This window comes from Stegostoma tigrinum, chromosome 41 (assembly GCF_030684315.1).
Source record: "Stegostoma tigrinum isolate sSteTig4 chromosome 41, sSteTig4.hap1, whole genome shotgun sequence".
Taxonomy (NCBI): domain Eukaryota; kingdom Metazoa; phylum Chordata; class Chondrichthyes; order Orectolobiformes; family Stegostomatidae; genus Stegostoma; species Stegostoma tigrinum.
In genome coordinates, this window is record NC_081394.1 from 5,388,502 (window position 1) to 5,410,843 (window position 22,342).

At 46.8% G+C, this 22,342-nt stretch overlaps 1 protein-coding gene across 1 annotated transcript in view; it reads right to left on the bottom strand.

The window, feature by feature from the left end:
• Positions 1–22,342, bottom strand: part of LOC125448464 (uncharacterized) — a 60,869-nt gene that overhangs the window by 35,785 nt on the left and 2,742 nt on the right. Inside the window, exons 2-9 of the mRNA XM_059641284.1 lie at positions 12,996–13,031; positions 9,807–10,115; positions 8,382–8,681; positions 6,453–6,746; positions 5,335–5,649; positions 4,228–4,527; positions 1,858–2,151; positions 483–797 (exon numbers count right to left, since the gene is read on the bottom strand). Coding sequence (XP_059497267.1) covers positions 483–797; positions 1,858–2,151; positions 4,228–4,527; positions 5,335–5,649; positions 6,453–6,746; positions 8,382–8,681; positions 9,807–10,115; positions 12,996–13,031 — 2,163 coding nt within the window. The remainder of the gene's footprint in view (positions 1–482; positions 798–1,857; positions 2,152–4,227; positions 4,528–5,334; positions 5,650–6,452; positions 6,747–8,381; positions 8,682–9,806; positions 10,116–12,995; positions 13,032–22,342) is intronic.

The following is a 22,342-nucleotide window of genomic DNA, read 5'->3' on the forward strand; positions in this document are numbered from 1 at the left end:
CGGTGTGTGTGTGTGGCTGTGTGCGTGTTTATGAGACTGTGTCTGTTTGTGAGTGAATGTGACGAAGGGTCTCTGCCCAAAACTTCAGCTCTTGTGCTCCTAAAATGCTGCTTGGCCTGCTGTATTCATCCAGATCCACACTTTGTTTTCTCGGATTCTCCAGCATCTGCAGTTTCCCATTATCTCTGTGAATGTGTGTGTTTGTTTGTTTATGAGACTGTGTGTGTGTTTCTGAGACTGTGTGTGAGTGGGTTTATGCGACTGTGTGAGTCAGTCTGTACACACTATAGTTCGTATGTGAGTGAATGTGTATGTGTTTTGTGTGTGTGTGCGTGAGAGTGAGTGTGTGTGTGTGTGCGTGTGCGTGTGCGTGTGTGTGTGTGTGTGGATGGATGTGAGAGTGTGAGACTGTCACCCCCACCCACACACAGCTGACTGCTCCCTCTGCCCCTTATCCCATTTCCTGCCTCCCCGTTACTTACTGGGGTTACAGACAACACTGGCATCTTCCTGGTGCCTGCAGTTCTCTCGGCCCCATCCACTGAATGGACATGACCAGAGGGTCGACTCTGTCCCTCCACAGGACACTTCATCCATCCAGACCGCTCCTGCACCCTGCCCGAACACAGCCCTGGACAGCACAGCCACGGCTGACCCACACCTCAGTTGGTGGCAAACCACTTTGGCGTCCAAGATGTCCCAGGAACGGCCACACACTGTCCCCCACTCTCCGTTGTACCACACCTCCACTCTCCCTGAACACTGGTCGCTGCCATTCACCAGTCTGACACGGGGCTCTGTAAGATCAGAGAGAGAGAGGACATTAACGCAGCAGGAGATGTAGGGACAGAATGGGTCCATTTAGCCCGTCATGTCTGCTTCAGCATTGAATGAGATCACAGCTGATCTGATCATCGTCGACTGCACTTCTTCCCATTCCCCTCAACTCCCCTTTCCTGATTAAAAATTCTCTTCATTTCAGTCTTCAACGACACAGCCTCAGTTGCCCTCTATGGTAAAGAGTTCCACAGATTTCCTTCCCTCACTCACCCCCGCCTACACTAAAGATAAGAGATTCCTCCCTATTTCTCTTGCGCCTTATCCTGAGACAACGCCACTCTGGTCGCAGATTCTCCCTTAAAAGGGGAAACAACATATCACCCCATCTCACCTCAAATCAAGTCATCTAAGAATCTTCAATCAGATCCTCTCTTGTTCTTCTAAACACCAATGAGGACAGGCCTGGCCTATTCAACCCTGTCCTTCATCAGGCAGTCCCTGCATACCCCGCATTAGCTAAGTGAACATTTTCTGGACTGCCTCTGATGCTGAGTATATCTTTGATCAGATGCAGAGCTCCAAAGCTATTCACAGTTCCAATACTCTGGGTGTTTGTAACCTGTAATCAAAGAAACCCGAGAGTATTGAAGCAGGCCATTTGGCCCAGCAAGTCCACACTGACCCTATTAGGAACATCCCATCCCTACTCTATCCCTGGGATTTCCCCGGGGCTAATCCAGCTCGCCTGCTCAACAATGGACACTATGGACACTGTGGGAGGAAACTGAAGCGCCCAGAATTACCCCATGCACACACAGGGAGAACATACAGACTCCACACTGACAGTCACCCGAGGGTGGAATTGTACCTGGGGCTCTGGTGCCGTGAAGCAGCTGTGCTAACCACCGAGGCACTGTGTAATGTTAACTCTGTCTTTGTTTCTCTCGCATCACAGACCTGTCGATTTTCTCCAGCATCTTTCTGCGTTTGCAACCCGAAACAATAACTCTCTATCTCTTTGCAATAAATAGATTCGGAAAGCTGCCGATGAGCAACACAGCGGGAGTTGGGACTCACGAGTTAGGGCCATTTCCACTGGGAGACTGGAGGGTGATGACAGCAATCTGCCGAACTCCAGGGTCTGGTAGGAACACGTGTAGTTCCCTGAGTCGGCAGAGCTGAGGTTGACGATGGTGTGGGTGAAATTCCGCTGGCTCCTAGTGCCGTTGGCGATGAGTGCGGTGTCCTTCAGGAAGTGGACACGAACGGGCCTGTAACGGAGTGGGATCACGCAAGCCAGAGTGACATCTTCTCCCGCCAGATACGCTGGGTACGAGGGAGCGATCGTAATCTCCGGCCGGGTCGGCGGTTCTGTGAGAAGAACATGAAGAATCTTCAGAAGCAGATCCTCCGAATTACACACTGGACAGAAAGAAAAACAGAGCAGGCAGGTACAGGGAACAGGGCGCAGAATGTAACTGTCAGGATAAAAGCAGGGAGGTTGATGTTCTGTACAGAAAGGGATTTGGTGTTCAGGCACCCAGAGCACGGCGAAGGGTTTCGGTCCCCTGTACTTGAGGAGGGATGAAGTCTCATTGCAGGCAGTTCAGAGGAGATGTGCACAATCGATTCCAGGGCCGAGGGGTTTGTCTGATAAAGAGACAGCTCCACTGGAGTTTAGAAGAATGAGAGCTGTTCTAACTGAGGGACGTAAATGCTAAAGGAGGGGATTGACAAAGTAGATGGAAAGAGGATATTTTGTCATGTGGAGCAGTGTGGAAGCAGAGGGTCATCACTTCAGGATAGGGCTGCATGGTTGCTCAATAGTTAGCACTGCTGCCTCACAGGACCAGGGACCATGTTCAATTGTACCTTTGGGTGACTATCTGTGTGACATTTACACATTCTCCATATATCAGCGGGTTCCCTCTGTGTGCTCTGGTTCCCCCGACAGTCCAACGTTCCGCAGGTGAATGTGGGTTGGCCATTGATAAATTACCCCATAGTGTCGCAGTTCTGCGGAGTAGCCATGGGAAATGCAGGGTTCCAGGAATATGGTGAGGAGGTGGGCAGGGTGGGATGCTCCTCTGAGGGTCGCTGTTGACTTGATGGGTCTAATTGCCTGCTTAAATACTGTAACATTTCTATGATTTGCCTACAGTTGGGCCAGATACGTTTAAACCATCGCCATCCATACGCCCATCCAGCTGTCTTTTAAATGTTGTAATGATGCCGTCTACCACCGCATCCTCTAGCAGTTCATTCCACTCACAGGCACCACCCTCGACTTGAAAAGTTTGCCCCTCAGGCCCGTTTATCCTCTCACCTTGAATCCATGCCCACTACCTTTAGTCTACCTTATCCTGGGGAAAAGGCCTTGGCTATTCACCCTATTCATGCCACTCATATATTTATAAGGCTCTAGAAAGTCACCCCTCAGTCTCCAACATTCCAGGGAAAACAGCCCCCGTCTACACAGCCTCTCCCGATAGATCAAACCCTCCTGTCCCAGTAACATCCTTTTACATCCTTTTCTGCCCCCTTTCCAGTTCAAAAACATCCTTTCTATAGCATGGAGATCAGAACTGGACACAGTACTTCAGTTGTGGCCTCACCAATGTCACGAACAGATACGACATGATGTCCCATCCCCTGTACGCAATGCTCTGACCAATGAAGGCAAGCATAGCAAACGTCAGAAATAGGCGCAGGAGTGCATTGTCAGGTCATCGAGCCTGTTCTGCTTTTCAGAATGATCACGGCTGATCTTTTTTGTAAGCTCAGCTCCATTTACGCACCGGTTCACCATGACCTTCATTTCGTTATTGTTCAACAATATAACTATTTGCACCTTAAAGACATGCAATGAGGTCATCGCAGCTGCCTCACTGGGCAGGGAATTCTGCCAATTCTGAACCCTTTGGGTGAAGAGGTTTCTCCTGACGTCAGGCCTAAGTCTGCTCACCTTTATTTTGAGGTTATGCTCCCTAGTTCTCATTTCACCAGCCAGTGGAAACAACTTCCTTAAAATTTGTCTATTCCCTTCATCATTTCACGTTTCTCTAGGATCTTCCTCTCGAAATTCTAATGATTATAGGCCCAGACTTCACAATGCCTTCTCATAAGCCAACCCTCTCAAGTCTGGAATTGAACTCATGACCCTCCAGTGCCCAGTACATCCTTTCTCATGGAAGGAGACCAGTACTCCAGGTCTGGTCTCACGTGCACCCGAGATGGCAGCAGCATAACCTGTCTTGTTTCTAGTCTGCAGCCCTCCAGCAGTGAAGGACAATATTCCACCTGCCATCGTCAATCCCTGCTGCACCAGCAAACCAACATTATTTTGCGATTTGCATTTCCTTCGCCAGCCTTTCTCCCCGTTGACGGAAGAGCAGGTGCAGCAGGTTCGGAAGACGGAGACAGACAAGGTGTCAGAAAGCGACTTACCCACGACCTGGATGGGGACGGAGGGGCTGGCACGGAAGGTGACCCAGAACCCGGCCACGATCCTCTGGTACAGGCAGCGGTAGGTCCCGCTGATGCCAGCGCTGACGTTACGGTACAGGAACATGGCGCTGTTTGACCCTGGCTCCAGCCGGCGCTCCTTGACCACGTCCGACCTCTTCAAGATCTGGAAGCGGCCGCCATGGTAGCGGTTCGGAGCCACACACTGGATTCCCAGGGGCATCCCGGACACATGGAGTGGGCTGTCTGGATTGATTGCGATGGAGGGTTGGAGCATCAAACCTGCAGGGGGAGGGGAGGGTCATGAGGCCAACAGTGTTAGCTTCTCGTTCAATCGTCCCACACACACCACCATCACTGAGCATGTCGGTCACAGTTTCCGTGACCCCACAAACCCTCAAGTTGGGGGTGGGGCGGATGTGCCTCAGTAAGTTTATGAAGGGAGATGGATTGGGGTAATTGTGAGAGGGGGAGTGTGAAAGAGAGAGGGGTGGAAGAGAATGAGAGAGGGAGATGGAGAAAGGATGTGTGGCAGAGAGGAAGGAGAAAACAGAGGGAGAGAGAGAGGCAGTGAGGAGGAGAGACAAGGAGTCAGAGAGAGACAAGGAAAGTGAGGCAATGGGAGAGAGTGTGAGACTGAAAGGGAAAGATAGGATTTGTGTGAGAAAGAGAGACAGCATGAGAGAAAGAGAGCCTGTGAAAGGGAAAGAGTGTCCGTGAGAGAAGGAGACAGTTTGGGGAAGAATGCGACTCAGTGATTGTGAGACTGTGAGTGACAGTGAGGATATGAGTGTGAGTCTGTGCCTTGAGCATGTGTGTGTTTGTGTGTGTGTGTGTGTGTGTGTGTGTGTGCGTGTTTCAATGACTGTGTGTTTCTGAGATTCTGTGCGTGCATGATAGTGCGTATGTGTAGTATGTGAGTTATTCTGTGTGTGTGTGTGTGTGTGTGTGTGTGTGTGTGTGTGTGTGTGTGTGTGTTTGTGGATGTAAGTGTATGAGACTGTCACCACCACCCACACCCAACCGCCCACTCAATCCCACTACCCCTTTCCCGGACGGCTCCCCATTTCCTGCCTCCCCGTTACTTACTGGGGTTACAGACAACACTGGCATCTTCCTGGTGCCTGCAGTTTCCTCGGCCCCATCCACTGAATGGACATGACCAGAGGGTCGGCTCTGTCCCTCCACAGGACACTTCATCCATCCAGACCGCTCCTGCACCCTGCCCGAACACAGCCCTGGGCAAAGCAGCCACAGCTGACCCACACCTCAGTTGGTGGCAAACCACTTTGGCATCTGAGATGTCCCAGGAACGGCCACACACTGTTCCCCACTCTCCGTTGTACCACACCTCCACTCTCCCTGAACACTGGTCGCTGCCATTCACCAGTCTGAGACGGGGCTCTGTAAGATCAGAGAGAGAGAGGACATTAACGCAGCAGGAGATGTAGGGACAGAATGAGGCCATTCAGCCCGTCATGTCTGCTTCGCCTGTTGAATGAGATTCCCTTAGATCTGATCATCATCTCCACTTCTTTCTGTCCCCCTCGACTGCCCTTTCCTGATTAAAAATGATCCCTGTTTCAGTCTTCAATACAGTCAACAGCCCAACATCAATAGCCCTCTGTGGATGCTTTAACCTCCCCCAACCCTGTCTCCCAGAACAAAGAAATTCCTCCCATCTCTGTCTTCCCTCTTATCCTAAATCCCTGCAATGTTGAAGCAGGCTACTTGACCCACCAGTCCACACTGACCCTTTGAAGGGCATCCCACCCCGACCCTATCCAATCCCTTTACGCACCCTCCCCCCATGACTATTCCACATACCACTTTATACTTTGGGGGCAATTTAGCATGGTCAATCCACCTAGCCTGCAAATCTTTGGACTGTGGGAGAATACTGGAGCACGCAGAATTACTCTACGCAGACACAAGGAGAACATGCATACTCCACACAGCCCGCTACCCGAGGGTGAAATTGAATCCGTATCTATGGTGCTGTGAAGCAGCTGTGCTAACCATTGTGCCACTGTGTAACATTAGCTCTGTTTTCGTTTCTCTCTCGCATCACAGTCCTGCCGATTTTCTCCAGCATCTTTCTGCGTTTATAACCTGAAACGTTCACCCTCTCTTTCTCTCCCTCCCTCTTTGCAATAAATAGATTCGGAAAGCTGCCGATGAGCAACACAGCGGGAGTTGGGACTCACGAGTTAGGGCCATTTCCACTGGGAGACTGGAGGGTGATGACAGCAATCTGCCGAACTCCAGGGTCTGGTAGGAACACGTGTAGTTCCCTGAGTCGGCAGAGCTGAGGTTGACGATGGTGTGGGTGAAATTCCGCTGGCTCCTAGTGCCGTTGGCGATGAGTGCGGTGTCCTTCAGGAAGTGGACACGAACGGGCCTGTAACGGAGTGGGATCACGCAAGCCAGAGTGACATCTTCTCCCGCCAGATACGCTGGGTACGAGGGAGCGATCGTAATCTCCGGCCGGGTCGGCGGTTCTGTGAGAAGAACATGAAGAATCTTCAGAAGCGGATCCTCCGAATTACGTGGAGGATAAGAGCCGGGAGGTTGCTGATGTTGTGGCACAGTGGCTCAGCGGTTAGCACTGCAGCCTCACAGCACCAGAGACCTGGGTTTGATTCCAGCCTCGGGCGACTGTCTGTGTGGAGTTTGCACGTTCTCCCCGTGTCTGCGGGGGGTTTGCTCCGGTTTTGTTCCCACAGCCCAAAAATGTGCAGGCTCGGTGGGTCGGCCATGCTAAATTGCCCGTAGTGTTCGGGGTGTGTGGGTTATATGGGGATGGGAATGGGTGGGAAGTCGTAAGGGGCGGTGTGGACTTGTTGGGCCAAAGGGCCTGCTTCCACACTGTAGGGAATCTAAATAGAAAGGGTGTCCTGCACCCGGAGCATGGTATAGGGTTTCGATCCTTTTACTTGAGGAGGGATGGAGTTGTATTCGAGCCCCCTCCTGCCACTGCTGATGATTTTGAAAACCTCTGTAGGATCTGCCTTTCTCAGCATTCTCCTTCTCCCAGGGAGAACAGTCCCCACCTTCATCAATCAATCCTCATCCCTGGGCCAGGAAAGTGCTTCTTGTCTCTCTCTTTCCCTTTTTTTGGATCACTCTGTCTCTATATATACCTCTCTGTGTGTCTCACTCTCTATAACTGTGCGTCTGTCTCTCTCTCTGTTTCTCCTCCTCTCTCTCTGTCTCACTCCTCCTCTATCAGTCTGTATCTCTGTCTCTCTCTGACTCTCTATCTCTCTCTGTCTCACTTTTACTTTGTCTATTTCTGCATCTGAGTCTCTCTCTGCCTGTGTCTCGCTGTCTGTCCGAGTCTCTCTGTCTCTCACTCTCTCCATCTCTCAGTCTTAGTCTCTCCTTTTCTCTTTCTCTCCATCTCTGTCTCAGTCCTCTCTATCTCTCGTTTTCTGTCTCTGTCTCAGTCTATCTCTGTCTCTCTGTCTCTCTTTCTCCTCCCGAAACATTCACATCCTCCCTATAATGGAACGGCCACGACGTTACACAACACTCCAGCTAAGATCTAACAAGTGCCTTGTCCAAATTCAGCATCACCTCCCAGCTCTGAGATCCGACAAATCCGAGGGCACTGTGTGCCGTCTTCCCCTCTGTCCTGCCCACTTCATTGCACAGGATAGACAAACAGAGCTCATTCCCAGCACAGGGAGAGTCCATTAAATCACTCATTCCCATCCCAGATTGGGAAGTCTAACCCCCTTCTCAGCGTTCCATCTCTGCCCTGATTGGAAGTCGCTCCCTGGAAAACTCGTGTTTGAGCTCTCTGTAATATCTCTAGTTTGACCTTCATTCCCTCATCCAGTTTTGGCCATCAGCCTTTACCAAAGGCATTGGGCAAGGATTGACATGCAAGGAGGGGTTTACAGAAGTGGTGAGGTGCACGTGGACTGGGAACCAAGAGCAAGGGAACAAGTGGGGGTCCTTCTGAATTCAGTGCCTGGTGGGGTACCGCAAGTAATTCGTATTTGGTTCCGTAGCATTTTTGCCTCCCTTGATATAGCGCCCTTTTTGCAACAACCAGGAAGCGGAATGCCTCCCGGTGCTCGCTGTTAACTGTGTGCGCCTTTACGAGGGGATGGAAAACCGGGACTCACCTTCCACTCGGAGTTGCACGGTGTCGCTGGGTGGGAAACGTTGCCAGCTCCCCCTGACAATGGCTTCGTAGGCGCACGTGTAGTTCCCCGCGTGTTGCGGTTCCACCTTCTCCAACCAGAAGTTGACACTGCGGCTCCCGACCCGAACCGCTTGCCAACGAATCACGCTGGAATCCTTCATCGCTCCGAAGCGCCCCCCGCTATATCCCTTCGGAAGCAGACACCTGATTTCCACATAACTCCCTACCTGGTGCACTGGGTCTTTGGGGACGATGGAGATGGAGGGACGGGGAGAATTATCTGAGGTGAGAAAGACATAAAAAGGCTAAATGGCTGTGAAACAGTACCAGTTTCCATGTAAAAGTATGTATCATCCTGGGGAATCTCCCCCCCCCCCCCCCACCCCCCACCCTCCATATTGGAATTCGAATTCAGTTGAGAATCTGGAATTGACAAATCCACTGAGAGAGAGATGACTGGGTGGGTGTTGTTTTAACCTGAGAGTGACTTCTCCTCAAGCGAGGGGAGAGCATTTGGCAGGATCTGCTTAGAACTCTTGTGAGTTGCTGCACCCCGTTTCTCCTGAAGGGGGAGCGTTTTGTCAACCTGGTAAATGCCTTTGAGTTTGTCTTTTGAGATGAAACAGGGGCAGCATGAATGGGCGGCTTCAGGCTCATGCAGACCCAGAGTTTCTGTCTCTGCTTCCAGTTTTGAAATCGGCGACTGAAGTTGCTAGATAAAACGCTGACTCTGCTACTAAAAATAAAAGTTTGAGTACCCCCTGTCCACTGTCTGATATATCCTTCCTGCTCCGGGACTGGAGGAGTCAACAAAGTGGGTGAACACTATTAGTTTGACCAATCGAATCATGGCTGGATCTGCACCTCACAATTGCCTTTAAATAAGATGAGTTAGGGTCTGAGCTATCTCCCCATTGGTTTTAAGGGGTTTGGTCTGGTCCGTAAAAAGAGTGATGAGGCGATGCCTTCAGGGTATACTTAAGTCTGTGCAGGAATTGCACCCACATTGGTGCCATCTCTCCACATTGCCAAAGTATCTGCCTGCCGTTCCTTGAAGTGAAAGTAGAGATCAGTGTGAAGCGATGTACTTGGGCAGGACAAATAAGGCAAGGGTATGCGCAGTGGACCCTCGGGCCCTGGGAAGCTCTAAGGATAAGAGGGACCTTGCTGTCCATGCCCACAGTCCCTGAGGTATCAGACCATGTGAATAAGAAGGTGTAAGGGGATATTTGCCTGTTTAAGCTAAGAGTTTAAGAACAGGGAGGGGTTCAGTGGTGGTAGCATCATTGAAATTCAAGGAGGCGACGGTTACATTCTGTCTCATTGGAGATGGTCATTGCCTGGCATTGGTGTCACACGAGCAGACCAGCCTGAGACTGGATGTGAACACAGAGTGACATCTTACCTCTTTTTTTGCAGGTCACGCCAGCATCTTCGTTGTGGTTGCAGTTATGTTTTCCCCAACCTGAGAACTGGCAGGAGGACAGTTGGTGCTCCGTATCCCGACACAGGACTTCATCCATCCAGATCTTTCCAGTGCCAGTAGGGTAATACCCACCCCTGTGCGCTGAGATGGCAGGACCACACTGAAGCTGGTAACATACTACCCTGGCATCTTTAATGCCCCAGTTGTCGTCGCACACAGTGCCCCATTCTCCTAAGTGATAGACCTCCACTCTCCCAGAGCATGGGCCCGGGCCATCAATCAGCCGCACTGGAACAAGAATAGGATGGGGTTGAGGGCAAAGGGGAAAAAACATTGGCTTCTCTCTCTCTCTCTGTGTCTCTCTCTCTCTCTCTCTCTCCCCCCCCTCTCCCTCTCTCTCTCTCTCTCTCTCTCTCCCTCTCTCTCCCCGCCCCTCTCTCTCCCTCTCTCTCTCTCTCTCTTAGTCTCTGTCTCTCTGTGTCTATCTCTCTGTGTCTATCTCTCTCTGTCTCTCTCTCTCTCTCTGTCTATCTCTCTTAGTCTCTGTCTCTCTGTGTCTATCTCTCTGTGTCTATCTCTCTCTGTCTCTCTCTCTCTGTCTATCTCTCTTAGCCTCGGTCTCTCTGTGTCTATCTCTCTCTGTCTCTCTCTCTGTCTATCTCTCTGTCTATCTCTCTCTTAGTCTCTGTCTCTCTGTGTCTATCTCTCTCTCTGTCTCTCTGTGTCTCTCTCTCTCTCTTAGTCTCTGTCTCTCTGTGTCTAGCTCTCTCTCTCTCTCTCTCTCTGTCTCTGTCTCTCTATGTTAATCTCTCTCTGTCTCTATCTCTATCTCTCTCTGTCTCTCTAACCTGTCTCTCTCTATCTCTCTGAATCTGCCTGTCTCTCTCGCTTTCTCCCTATCCCTCAACCTCTGTCCATTGCTCTCACACACTCTGTCCACTTCCTTCTTTGTCTTCTTCTTCTCCTTCTCCCTTCCCCCTCCCCGATCCCTTCGCTATCTCTCTTTCTATTCCTGGCTCTCCCTCCACCCACCTCTCTCCCCCTTTCCACTCTCTGCTTCTCTCTTCTTCCCTTTTTCACTCTATCTCAGCCCTTCTCTCTCTCTCTCTCTCTCTCTCTCTCTCTATCTCTGTCTCTTCTCTCTCCAGCTTATTTTGTGTCTATCTCTCTCACACACTCTCTTCTCATACTCCCCACTCCCTTTCTCACCCTCCCTCCCTCTCTGTCTCATTCTCTCTCTTTCACTCTCAGTTTATATCTGCCTCTGCCTCCTTCTGTCTCTATATCTCTCTCTCACTCTGTCCCTTTCTGTCTCTCTCTCACCACTTCTCACTGTCTCTCTCTCTCTTTCTGTTTCTTCCTCTGTCATCTCCCTTTCTCTCCCTCTGTCTCTCTCTCTCTCTCTCTCTCTTCCCCCCCATCTCACTCTCCCTGCTCTACCTTTTTCCCATCACTGTTTTTGTCTCCTTCCCCCTTCTCTGTCTGTCAGTCTCTCTTTCTCTCTCTCTCTCTCTCTCTCTCCCTCTCTCTCTCTCTCTCACACACACACACACCTCTCTCCGCTCCCGCCCTTCTCACTCTCTCCTCCTCTCCCTCTCTCTCTCTCCCTGTCTACCCTCTCCCCCTCTCACTGTCTCCACAAGAGGACAATGGGGTCAGAGGGTGAGCTGGGAAGAATGGCGCAGAGATAGGATTGCATGCAATTTGGACAGGCTGAGTGAGTGGGCAGATGCAAGGCAGATACAGTTTAATATGGATCAGCGTGATGTTATCCATATTGGGAGAAAAAATACAGATTATTATTGGGTGGCGATGTATGGTGAATGGGACTAAGGAGATCTGGCAGGTTTCCCACATACACCAGCCACTGAAAGTGAGCATTGCAGGAGCAGTGGTTGATGGCCAAGGCAAAAGGGCATGTTGGCCTCAATAGCGAGAGTGTTCAAGTCTGTTGGCAGGGGTGTCTTGTTGTGACTATACAGGGAACGACACCAGCCCCTGGAGTATCGGGTGTGCAGTTCTGGTCTCCTTATCCAAGGAAGGATGTTCTGGCTGTGGAGGAAATGCAGCAAAGTTTTCCCAGACTGATTTCTGGGGTCAGCAGGACTGATAGACAAAGAGAGACTGGATGGATTAGGAGTTTATAAGGGTGGGTTGGAATCTCATTGAAACATATAAAATTCTAACAGACTGAAAGCAGGAAGAAAGTTCCCGATGACCCAGTTGGTGGGGGTGTGCAATCCAGAAGCAGGACAGTCACACCTAAAGGAGACAGAGTAGGACAGAGATGAGGACAAATGTCTTCACCCAGAGAGTAGGGAGCCCATGAGATCCTCTGCCACAGAAAGTGGTCGAGCCAGAGCATTGTTCAGGAAGGAGTTAGATAGAATTCTTAGTAGCGAAAGCAAGGAAACAGGGGACTGAGTTGGTCAATCCTATTCAATAGGGGAGCAGTTTGGAAAGGCTTAGTGGCCTATTCCTGCTCCTGTTTTCTACATTTCTGTGATGACTGTGTGAAGTTCTGGTCTCTTCATTCTAGGAGGGTGGTGAGAGAGATTTACCAGGAGGTTACCTTGTGTGGAGGGCCTGGAGAGTTTCAGTGATGGAGAAAGATTGGACAGGCTGAGAGCAGAGGAGATTGAGAGGGGCAGAGGAACATGATTGAGCTGTATAAAATGATGAGGGGGGACCGTAGATAGGATAGATATGGAGAAACATTTCCCCCCTTGACAGAGGGATCGATGACAGGGCTGGGGGATGGTGGAGATGGGGCTCATAGACTGAAGGTGACGGGCAGGATATTTAGAGGGGGGGGATGTTTGGGACAATGTTTTCACCCAGAGGATCTGGAACTCACTGCCTGTAAGCGTGGGAGAGGCAGAAGCCCTCATCGCATTGAAGAAAGATTTTGATGGGCACTCGCAATGCCAAGGCTAGAGGCCAAGGGTTGGAGAAATGGGGATTGGAATATACAGATATTTGAGGGCTGTTGTGGAGATGATGGGACAGGGAGAGTGGACAGATTCTGAAATCTAGAAGATTCAGCCCAAAAGGAGGTTGGCAACGTTTGACATCTGTTTGGAAACCTTCATGTGCAGGATGGTGGAGAGGTTGCAGTGGAAAAATTAACGTAATTTTTTTTTCACTGATTGTACTAAGGTCACTGACCTTGAGAGTCAATTGGCCACTGTGAATCCAGAAACACTGCAAAAAGAAACAGCTCAAGGTTAGATCTCAGATGAGATGGGAACATGCAATAGAACTGGAGATGACTGGTTGACCAATTGCATCTATCTTGGCTCTGTCATCTATCCCCTCGTGCCAATCCCCTGTCTTTACCCCCAAACAATATGCATCCATATCCCATTTCTATCCAGTTCCCCCATCCAATGGCCCCTCTCCATTGAACCTGCCCCCACCACATTTCCAAGCAGTACATTCCACACCCTAACTACTCATTGGGTGAGAATGTTTTCCCCTCATTTCCCCAACACCCCCAGTTGCTCCATTTATACGGCACTTTAAATCTACATCTCTCCCCACCCCACCCCCCAAAAGCACCTCTCGTTCTTGTTCCTTTTCTGAGCAGGAACAACTTCCTACTGTCCATTCTGTCCAGCCCCCTCCTCTTCCCATCCCCAGCCATGGTTTTGAAAACCTCAATGAGATCGACCTCATTCAGCTTTCTCCTCTCTTGGAGGAACAGTCCCCAACTTCTTCAACTGATCCTTATCGCTGGAGTTTCTCCCTGGGACTGTTGTTGTAAACCGTTTCTGCACTTATCTCTCTGCCTGTCTTGCTCTGTCTCCCTTTGTCCCTCCTGCTCTCTCATACGCTCGCTCTCTCTCTCTCTCTCTACCCCTCCCTCTGTCTTTGTCTGTCTCTTTGTCTCGTCCCTCTTTTGCTCTCTCTTTCCCTCTTTCGCGCTCTCTGTCAATGTCTCACACTTGCTCTGTCTCCCTCTCTATCTCTGTCTCACTTTCTCCATGTCTCTCTCTGTCTCCCTCTCCTTCTCTCTCCCTGTCTCTCTGTGCCTTACTCTCACTCCATCTCTCTCTCTCTCCCCGTCTCTTTATTTCTCTCTGACTTCCGCTCTTTCTCCCTCTCTCTGATTCCATCTCTCTCTCTATCTATCTCTGTCTGACTTTCTCCCTTATCTCCCTGTCTCTCTATCACTCTTTTTCTCCCTCTGTACCTCTCTCTCTGTCTCTCACTTGTTTTCTGCCTCTCCACCCCTCTCTCCTTCTCTGTCTCTCTCTGTGTCTCTCTGCCTCACTATCACTCTCTCTCTGTCCCTATCTCTGTCTCGCTCTGCCTGTCTCTTTTTCATGCTCTGTCTGTCTGTGTCTCAGTCTTTCTCTGTCTCACTTTCTCCCTGTCTCTCTCTCTCTCTCTTTCTCTCCCTTTCTGTCTATTTATATCTCTCTCTGCCTCTGTCCCTTTCTCTGTCTTTCTCTCTATCTCTTTGCATCTCACTCTTTCTGTCTCTCTCGAACTCTCTGTCTCTATCACTCTTTCTCTCTCCCTCTGGCTCTCACTCTCTCTGCCTCTGTATCACTCTCTTTCTCTCTCTCTGTGTCTCAATCTGTCTCAGTCTCTTTCTCTGTCTTTCTGTTTCACTTTGCCTCTCTATCATTCTCTCTCTCTCTGTTTGCATATATGAATGGATTCAATAGCTTCCCCACCAGATTAGACTTCCGAATGGACCTCTCAAATATTAAATTTAATGTTGGTCTCATTCTTTGTGCATTTCCTGTGCAGCCATAATATTGATTCTTCGTTCTGTCATTCACCCGAATGCATTTTGTATGGTATGTATCCCTGAACTTCATGCAAAACAAAACTTTTCACTGTACCTAAGTGCATGTACAATAATAAATCAAATGAAGTCAAAGACATTTAGATAAGTACATAAGTAAGAAATCTCTGGAGTTTGATGGGCCAAATTTAAGCAGATGGGACAAGTTTAGTTTGGGATTATAGTTAGCATGGACTGGTTGGACCAAAGGGTCTGTTTCCATTCTGTTTGACTCTAAATGTGTGCATGCTGGAATGGATAGAGATAGAGGAAGCTGATGTGCTGAAAATTTTGTCAAACGTTAAGATTGACAAGTCGCCAGGCCCAGACCAGATTTGTCCTCGGCTGCTTTGGGAAGCGAGAAATGCAATTGCTTCGCCACTTGCGAAGATCTTTGCATCCTCACTCTCCACTGGAGTCGTACCTGAGGACTGGAGAGAGGCAAATGTAATTCCTCTCTTCAAGAAAGGAAATAGGGAAATTCCCGGCAATTACAGACCAGTAAGTCTCACGTCTGTCGTCTGCAAGGTGTTAGAAAGGATTCTGAGGGATAGGATTTATGACCATCTGGAAGACCATGGCTTGATCAAATATAGTCAACACGGCTTTGTGAGGGGTAGGTCATGCCTCACAAACCTTATCGAGTTTTTTCAGGATGTGACTAGAAAAGTTGATGGGGTCGAGCTGTGGATGTGGTGTATATGGACTTCAGTAAGGCATTTGATAAGGTTCCCCATGGTAGGCTCATTCAGAAGGTCAGGAGGAATGGGACACAGGGGAACTTAGCTGCCTGGATACAGAATTGGCTGGCCAACAGAAGACAGCGAGTGGTAGTAGAAGGAAAATATTCTGCCTGGAAGTCAGTGGTGAGTGGGGTTCCACAGGGCTCTGTCCTTGGGCCTCTACTGTTTGTAATTTTTATTAATGACTTGGATGAGGGGATTGAAGGATAGGTCAGCAAGTTTGCAGACGACACAAAGGTCGGAGGTGTCGTTGACAGTGTAGAGGGCTGTTGTAGGCTGCAGCGGGACATTGACAGGATGCAGAGATGGGCTGAGAGGTGGCAGATGGAGTTCAACCTGGATAAATGCGAGGTGATGCATTTTGGAAGGTCGAATTTGAAAGCTGAGTACAGGATTAAGGATAGGATTCTTGGCAGCGTGGAGGAACAGAGGGATCTTGGTGTGCAGATACATAGATCCCTTAAAATGGCCACCCAAGTGGACAGGGTTGTTAAGAAAGCATATGGTGTTTTGGCTTTCATTAACAGGGGGATTGAGTTTAAGAGTCGTGAGATCTTGTTGCAGCTCTATAAAACTTTGGTTAGACCGCACTTGGAATACTGCGTCCAGTTCTGGTCACCCTATTATAGGAAAGATGTGGATGCTTTGGAGAGGGTTCAGAGGAGGTTTACCAGGATGCTGCCTGGACTGGAGGGCTTATCTTATGAAGAGAGGTTGACTGAGCTCGGTCTCTTTTCATTGGAGAAAAGGAGGAGGAGAGGGGACCTAATTAGGTATACAAGATAATGAGAGGCATAGATAGAGTTGATAGCCAGAGACTATTTCCCAGGGCAGAAATGGCTAGCACGAGGGGTCATAGTTTTAAGCTGGTTGGAGGAAAGTATAGAGGGGCTGTCAGAGGCGGGTTCTTTACACAGAGAGTTGTGAGAGCATGGAATGCGTTGCCAGCAGCAGTTGTGGAAGCAAGGTCATTGGGGTCATTTAAGAGACTGCTGGACATGCATATGGTCACAGAAATTTGAGGGTGCATACATGAGGATCAATGGTCGGCACAACATTGTGGGCTGAAGGGCCTGTTCTGTGCTGTACTGTTCTATGTTCTATGTTCTAAATGTAGGTCTGTGATCCCATTTTCCCCGAGTGCTATATTCAGTTGCTGCAGAAGGAAGAAAGTCAGTCAAAATTCTACTTGTTTGTGCTGTTGAGTGACTCATTCAAATGTTTTGGTTAGTATCCAGTGTACACTTCTAATTTCTGTGTGAGGGACTAAATTTAGAGGTTGATGGCAAGATGCATTTAATACAGAAGACTACCATAAAACACAGGAAGATTATTATAAATTTGCAGGTCGTTATACAATTGCAGAATTGATTTCTCTACAGAGAAGCTTATAGCACAGACAAAGAGGCTTATATTCCTTGGGAAAAATAAGTATTTTGATCAAGTAGAAGACCAGAAGGATCTGTGATGGTATTACACAAATCACAAAAGAAGCAATACTTTTTTAATAATACCTTTTTAAAAGAAACAGAAACAAATAGGCTGGGTTCATTTTGTGAGAGTTAAAACTGAAAAGCAGTGAAGCTATAATAAATCATCATAATCCCTTGATTGGATGATAAATGAAGTGTCGTGAGCTGTTCTGACCTCACTGTCCTAAAGAGGATATCAAAGTACTGGAAAATAAGCACAAAAATACTAAACCTAGCAGAACTGAGAGATTATCAAGAAACATTAAACCATTTAGGGTTCTTCTTTGTGTAAAAGAGAAGATTAAGGGATTCCCTGATCAATATCTTTGTGATTATAAAGTCGATTCATAGGTATAGGAAGATATTCTTACTTATGTATAAAGCCAGAAATAGGGGCCATCAATATAAGATAGTCACAATAAGCTGAATAGGAATACAGGAGAATCTTTTAGACCCATTGAAAGATTAGAATAGAGACTTTTCACCACAGGCAGAAGAACTGATCAATCATTTAAATTCATTCAAGGGGAAGCTAGGTAAGGAGATGAGGGAGAAAGGAATTTGATGCAGGGGAGTGGGGGAAAAGGCTTTCAAAGAGAGTAAATGCCAGTTTAGACCAAATAACCTGTTCTATGCTGCTAAGTAATTTCTACTTTTGTGATTCCTGCAAGGGACTGATAATGTGGATGGTGAATAAAGGATGTCTTGATCTCAGCTGTGATAATCCCCAGTAGTAAATGTTCCCTGTCCGCACACAGATATGAGGACTGGTGTGTGATAGCAAAGCTGGCTGCATGTTGGCACCCCCAAAAGACAAGATGATAGTTTAATGCATTAGAAAATTAGAGTTGCAAAAGCATTACAGCACAAGCACCGAACTGCAAATAGTTGTTCTGAGATTGATGTGAATACCTGCCTCATAAGAGACGAGGCTCACATTCAAGATTATCCTGGATAGATAAACATTTTGGCCAGCTTTGTGAGCACCAGACTCCTAACAAAGTTCGGGTCTTCATACTTCAAATTGGCAAATTTAAAAAGATCGGCTGATGGACCCCACTTATGTTGTCGCTGGACAACTCAATGAAAACTGTGTCTGTATCTGGCTATGTTGTGATTTCCAAATAGCAAATAATTAACACAACTTCAACAAGTTGAAATGGAGCCACACCTGGTTTTCTGTGGTGTAGCAAAGTAGACAGTATAATGCAGACGTTGAGGTTAATTCTCATTTTCTTGATCATAGCACTTGGATTCTGATTTTAGTTGTGTAATCTGTTTTACCCAGCCTTTATTTTCCATTTTACTGATGACAAAATTGGAGGAATGCAGAAATCTTGGAACAGTCGAAGCAAGAGATGAGGTAGTAGAAAAAGAGCAAGAAAAGCTTTGAAACCAAAATTGAAAATATTAATATTGATAAATACACTCTGCATATGCATAATTCCAAGTATCCTCATTGACTGGAATGTCTGACATGCAGACTGTATATAAAAGCAACTTTGGGAGTGCCTTTCAAAAGAAATTGCCTCAGACACACTTCTTTGCCTAGTTTTCAATATTAAACAGGCACTTGAAAAGGGAATATTATTGGATATAGCCAATGAAGTAATGTGAAACCTCTTTTGAACTAGAAGTAGGTGGGCAAAAGTTCATTACAACAAAGGATGATAATTCAGTGTAATGACTGACCTACAGAAAGAACAATATTCAAGAAGATACTTCAATTTGTTCATTGTACTGTTTTTTATGTTCATGCTAAATTAGAGAAGTTAATAACACGATAGTTTTGGGACCGCTGAATATACCCAGAAAAGAAACAGATGTGCAGTGAGAGTGTTTTGGCCACAATTTCCATTTCTCACATTGCCTCAGTTGCTGGGATCGCTTTCATACCTGATTATACTTTATCTCTATTTATTTCCTTCTCGTTCTCTCTTATTTCACCTCTCTCATTTTCCATTAGATCTCTCTATTTCTTTTGCTTCCTTGTTGTTGCAAAGTAACGAAAGAAATTTCTTATTTTTGATTATATATGTGATAAACTTCAGAGAAATAACCAATAAATGCTTCAAGGATCTAGAAGTCTAAAACAAATTGGCTATTTTTGAATGTATCATGGAGGATTAATATTTCAGACATTGTGCAAATGTTATCTAGATGTAATTGCTAAATTTGTGGCAGTAGTTGGTAATTCAAAGATTGCAGGAGTGTCAGAATGTTTATATGTGCTCAGGCATGAAAAGCAGTTTACCCTTGTGCAAGTTTATTTAGTTCAATTGTACATTGGTAAAATCATAAATGTAAGGCCAAGTTACAGGTGCAGAAAGAAAATACCTGGGGAGCTTCTTAAAGAGAAATTTTACTTCACACTTTGGGAGGAAACGGGTCACCTCATGGAAGATATCCCACCTTCCCTGCCCCGCTCCCCCCAAAACCCTATATTAGTCTTTCTTCTTAGAATACAGTCTTGTTTTCAAGGTGAAAATAGTATACTGAGGGGTTAGAACCCAGGTAGAAGCCATTAAACTGTATGTATCTGAGAGTATGTGACATGAAATGTAAAGTACGTTGTAAGTACAATTGTGGGGGTTGGCTAGCTCAGTAGGTTGGATGGCTAGTTTGTGATAGAGTGCTGCCAATAGCGAGCATTCAATTCCTGCACTGACTGAGGTTACCACAGAGGACTTTCCTTCTCAACCCCTTCCTTGGCCTCTGGTGTGGTGACCTTCAGGGTACCCACCGCTGGTGTCCCTCTAATGAGACAGTAGCCCTATCATCTGCTAGGAAAAGTGTCACTTAAATTTTTATTTTAAATGTATTCACTTATTGGATGTAGGCATCACCAGCATTTATTGCCCACAGGATGGTTAAGAGTCAACCCTAAAAGACATTAGTGAACCAAATGGTTTTTTCCAGACAATCAACAATGGTTTAATGTTCATCATTAGGCTCTTAATTGCAGATTCCTTATTGAATTCAAATTCCACTCTCTGCCATGGTGGGCTTCAAACCTGAGCCCCCAGAATATTAGTCAATTCTGTACTAATAGTCTGGCAAAAATACCATTAGACCATTGCCTTACCAATACAATGGTGATTGTAATGAGGCACTTTCAACAAGAAACTGATCTGTATTACACTTTATGTAATGTCAAATTCAAACTGCTAGCTTTACAAATTTAATGAATGCAATATATTTTCAAGGAAAAAAATTCAACACGGTTTGTTTTAAATTTAGATTTCTGCCATTTGTTAAAAAAATTTTCACGAAAATGTTGAAGAATTTTTTTTACATTTACTTGTCAACCACATCTGAAGCATGGCTTTATTTTTTTCTTGAATTGCTCAAACCCAGACATCAGTTCCAACTCCAAAAGTTATATTCTAATTTTGTTCCCAAATTCTTCATGCTTTTCAGTCTTCAACATACCTTACTTACGTCCAAAATTACAATGCTCCTTTATAAAAGCAAATACTACCTGTTCACTGAAGGGCAGAAGTTGGCTTCTGCTGGAAAACCACATAGGTCAGCGACTCTGCAGTCTCTAATGTGATCTGTCCGCAAGGCTCAGTATTAGCAGAAACATACATACTGTCTTTGAAGAAATGTATATTTGCACTTTGGCTTTCTGACGATTCAGATAAACCCTACAGGACTTTACTCATTTTTTGGGGGAGGAAGGGAACAGACGCAGAGGTCGTGACTTGCCCCCAACAGAGGTCTGTAGATTCTCATCTGCCAGCATCAGAAATATGGATTATTTATCTCTGGCATGAGGTCTATATTTTATTCTATTTTATTTAAGTCTCCTGTCAATATAACAAACAACCTTTGTATTTTGATTGCAAAACAGCTGACTATCTATTTATTTTTAATGTTCCAATTTGTCTCTCATTTTAATTCATGCTGAACATGTTTCCCTTTGAACTTGTGGCATTCCATTGGACCATTGGAGATAGGAGCAGAAGTAGGCCATTCAGCCCATCGAGTCTGCTTGCCATTTCAGTTATATCATGGCTGATCTGATAATCCTCAAATCCATGTTCCCGCCTATTCCCTATTGTAACGATAGTAACAAGGTCAGCCAGGTGGACCTCATAGAGGGATGAAGGGTCTAGGCCCGAAACGTCAGCTTTTGTGCTCCTGAGATGCTGCTTGGCCTGCTGTGTTCATCCAGCCTCACATTTTATTATCTTGGAATCTCCAGCATCTGCAGTTCCCATTATCTCTGATACTATTTGGACCTCATAGAGTATGAGTTCCCGGATTGGGGTTGTTAACCTGGTCCAATCAAGGAGCCCTGGCTGACAGGTACAAACAGGAGCGTCAGCCTCAATTCACTCTGAGAGCTGGCTCTGAGGAAGCTGGACCAGTGTCAAGTACTGTGCCTTGACACTGTCAAGGGTGATTTGGTGTTGGGATATTGGCCTGTATGAAGTTACTTCAGTGACCATGAGAGAAAAAATTACCCTCCAGAAGAAATTTACTCACAATAGACATCTTTGAGTTGGAGTAAGCAGGTCTGGCATGATGCCATTATTTGATAAGCTTGACTCATTCGATCCTACCATCGAAGACTGGACCCAGTAGGTGGAAAGAATGCTTTGTTCTTTTCTGAGCATTTTTCTTATATTGGGTGGATGAAAAGTAATCAGTAATTCTCCTGACAGTTGAATACCTGCAGCTTGTTTCTGTTATTAGGAGCCTAACATTTCTGGAGACGCCAGATACTAAAACCTTTCAAGAGTTGACAGATTTGATTAAGGTATATTACTACCTCAAGCATCCTCTAAGTCTGAGACACTATTGGTTTTACTTGCAGTTCAAGAGCTAGTGGATTTTTGACGTAGTTAAAACAACCAGCATAGGGATGTGACTTTGGTTTAATCCTTAATGAGCTGTTGAGAGACTGTTTGGTATGTGGTATTAATAACGTAACCATACAAGAGCACCAAATGACTGAAGCCCGGCCAGACTTCAAACAGGCACTACAACTGCTCTATCATTAAAAATGTAGAAAGTGAAGCATATAAGTTACAGGGTATGGAGAGAGAAGTGGACATCCTCGCCAGGCAAACTGAACTTGGGAGATACCACTTGAGGGAAGGCAATTGTATTGCCTCATTCAGGATACATCCTGAGTAGAAGGGAAAAATGTGTGTTCCAGGCACTCCAAGTGACCTACTTGGTGTACAGAGCTGACAAGATCAGGTTACACCCATTGGAAGGTAAAATGAGGGTGATCAAAGGTGCCCCAGCTCCCATGTCTGTACAGGAGCTTAGGACTTTCCTTGGTTTGGTGAATTAATATGGAAGGTTCATATGTAACCTGGCCTCCATCCTGGCACCCTTACTATTGAAAAAGAGTCAGCCTTGGAAATTGTCTCGTAATCAAGACATAGTCTTTACAAAAGTGAAGAGGCAGCTATCATCATCACACAATAGTGCACTCACTGGTGCTGACATGAGATGCCTTCCTGTACAGTATTGGGGTAATGT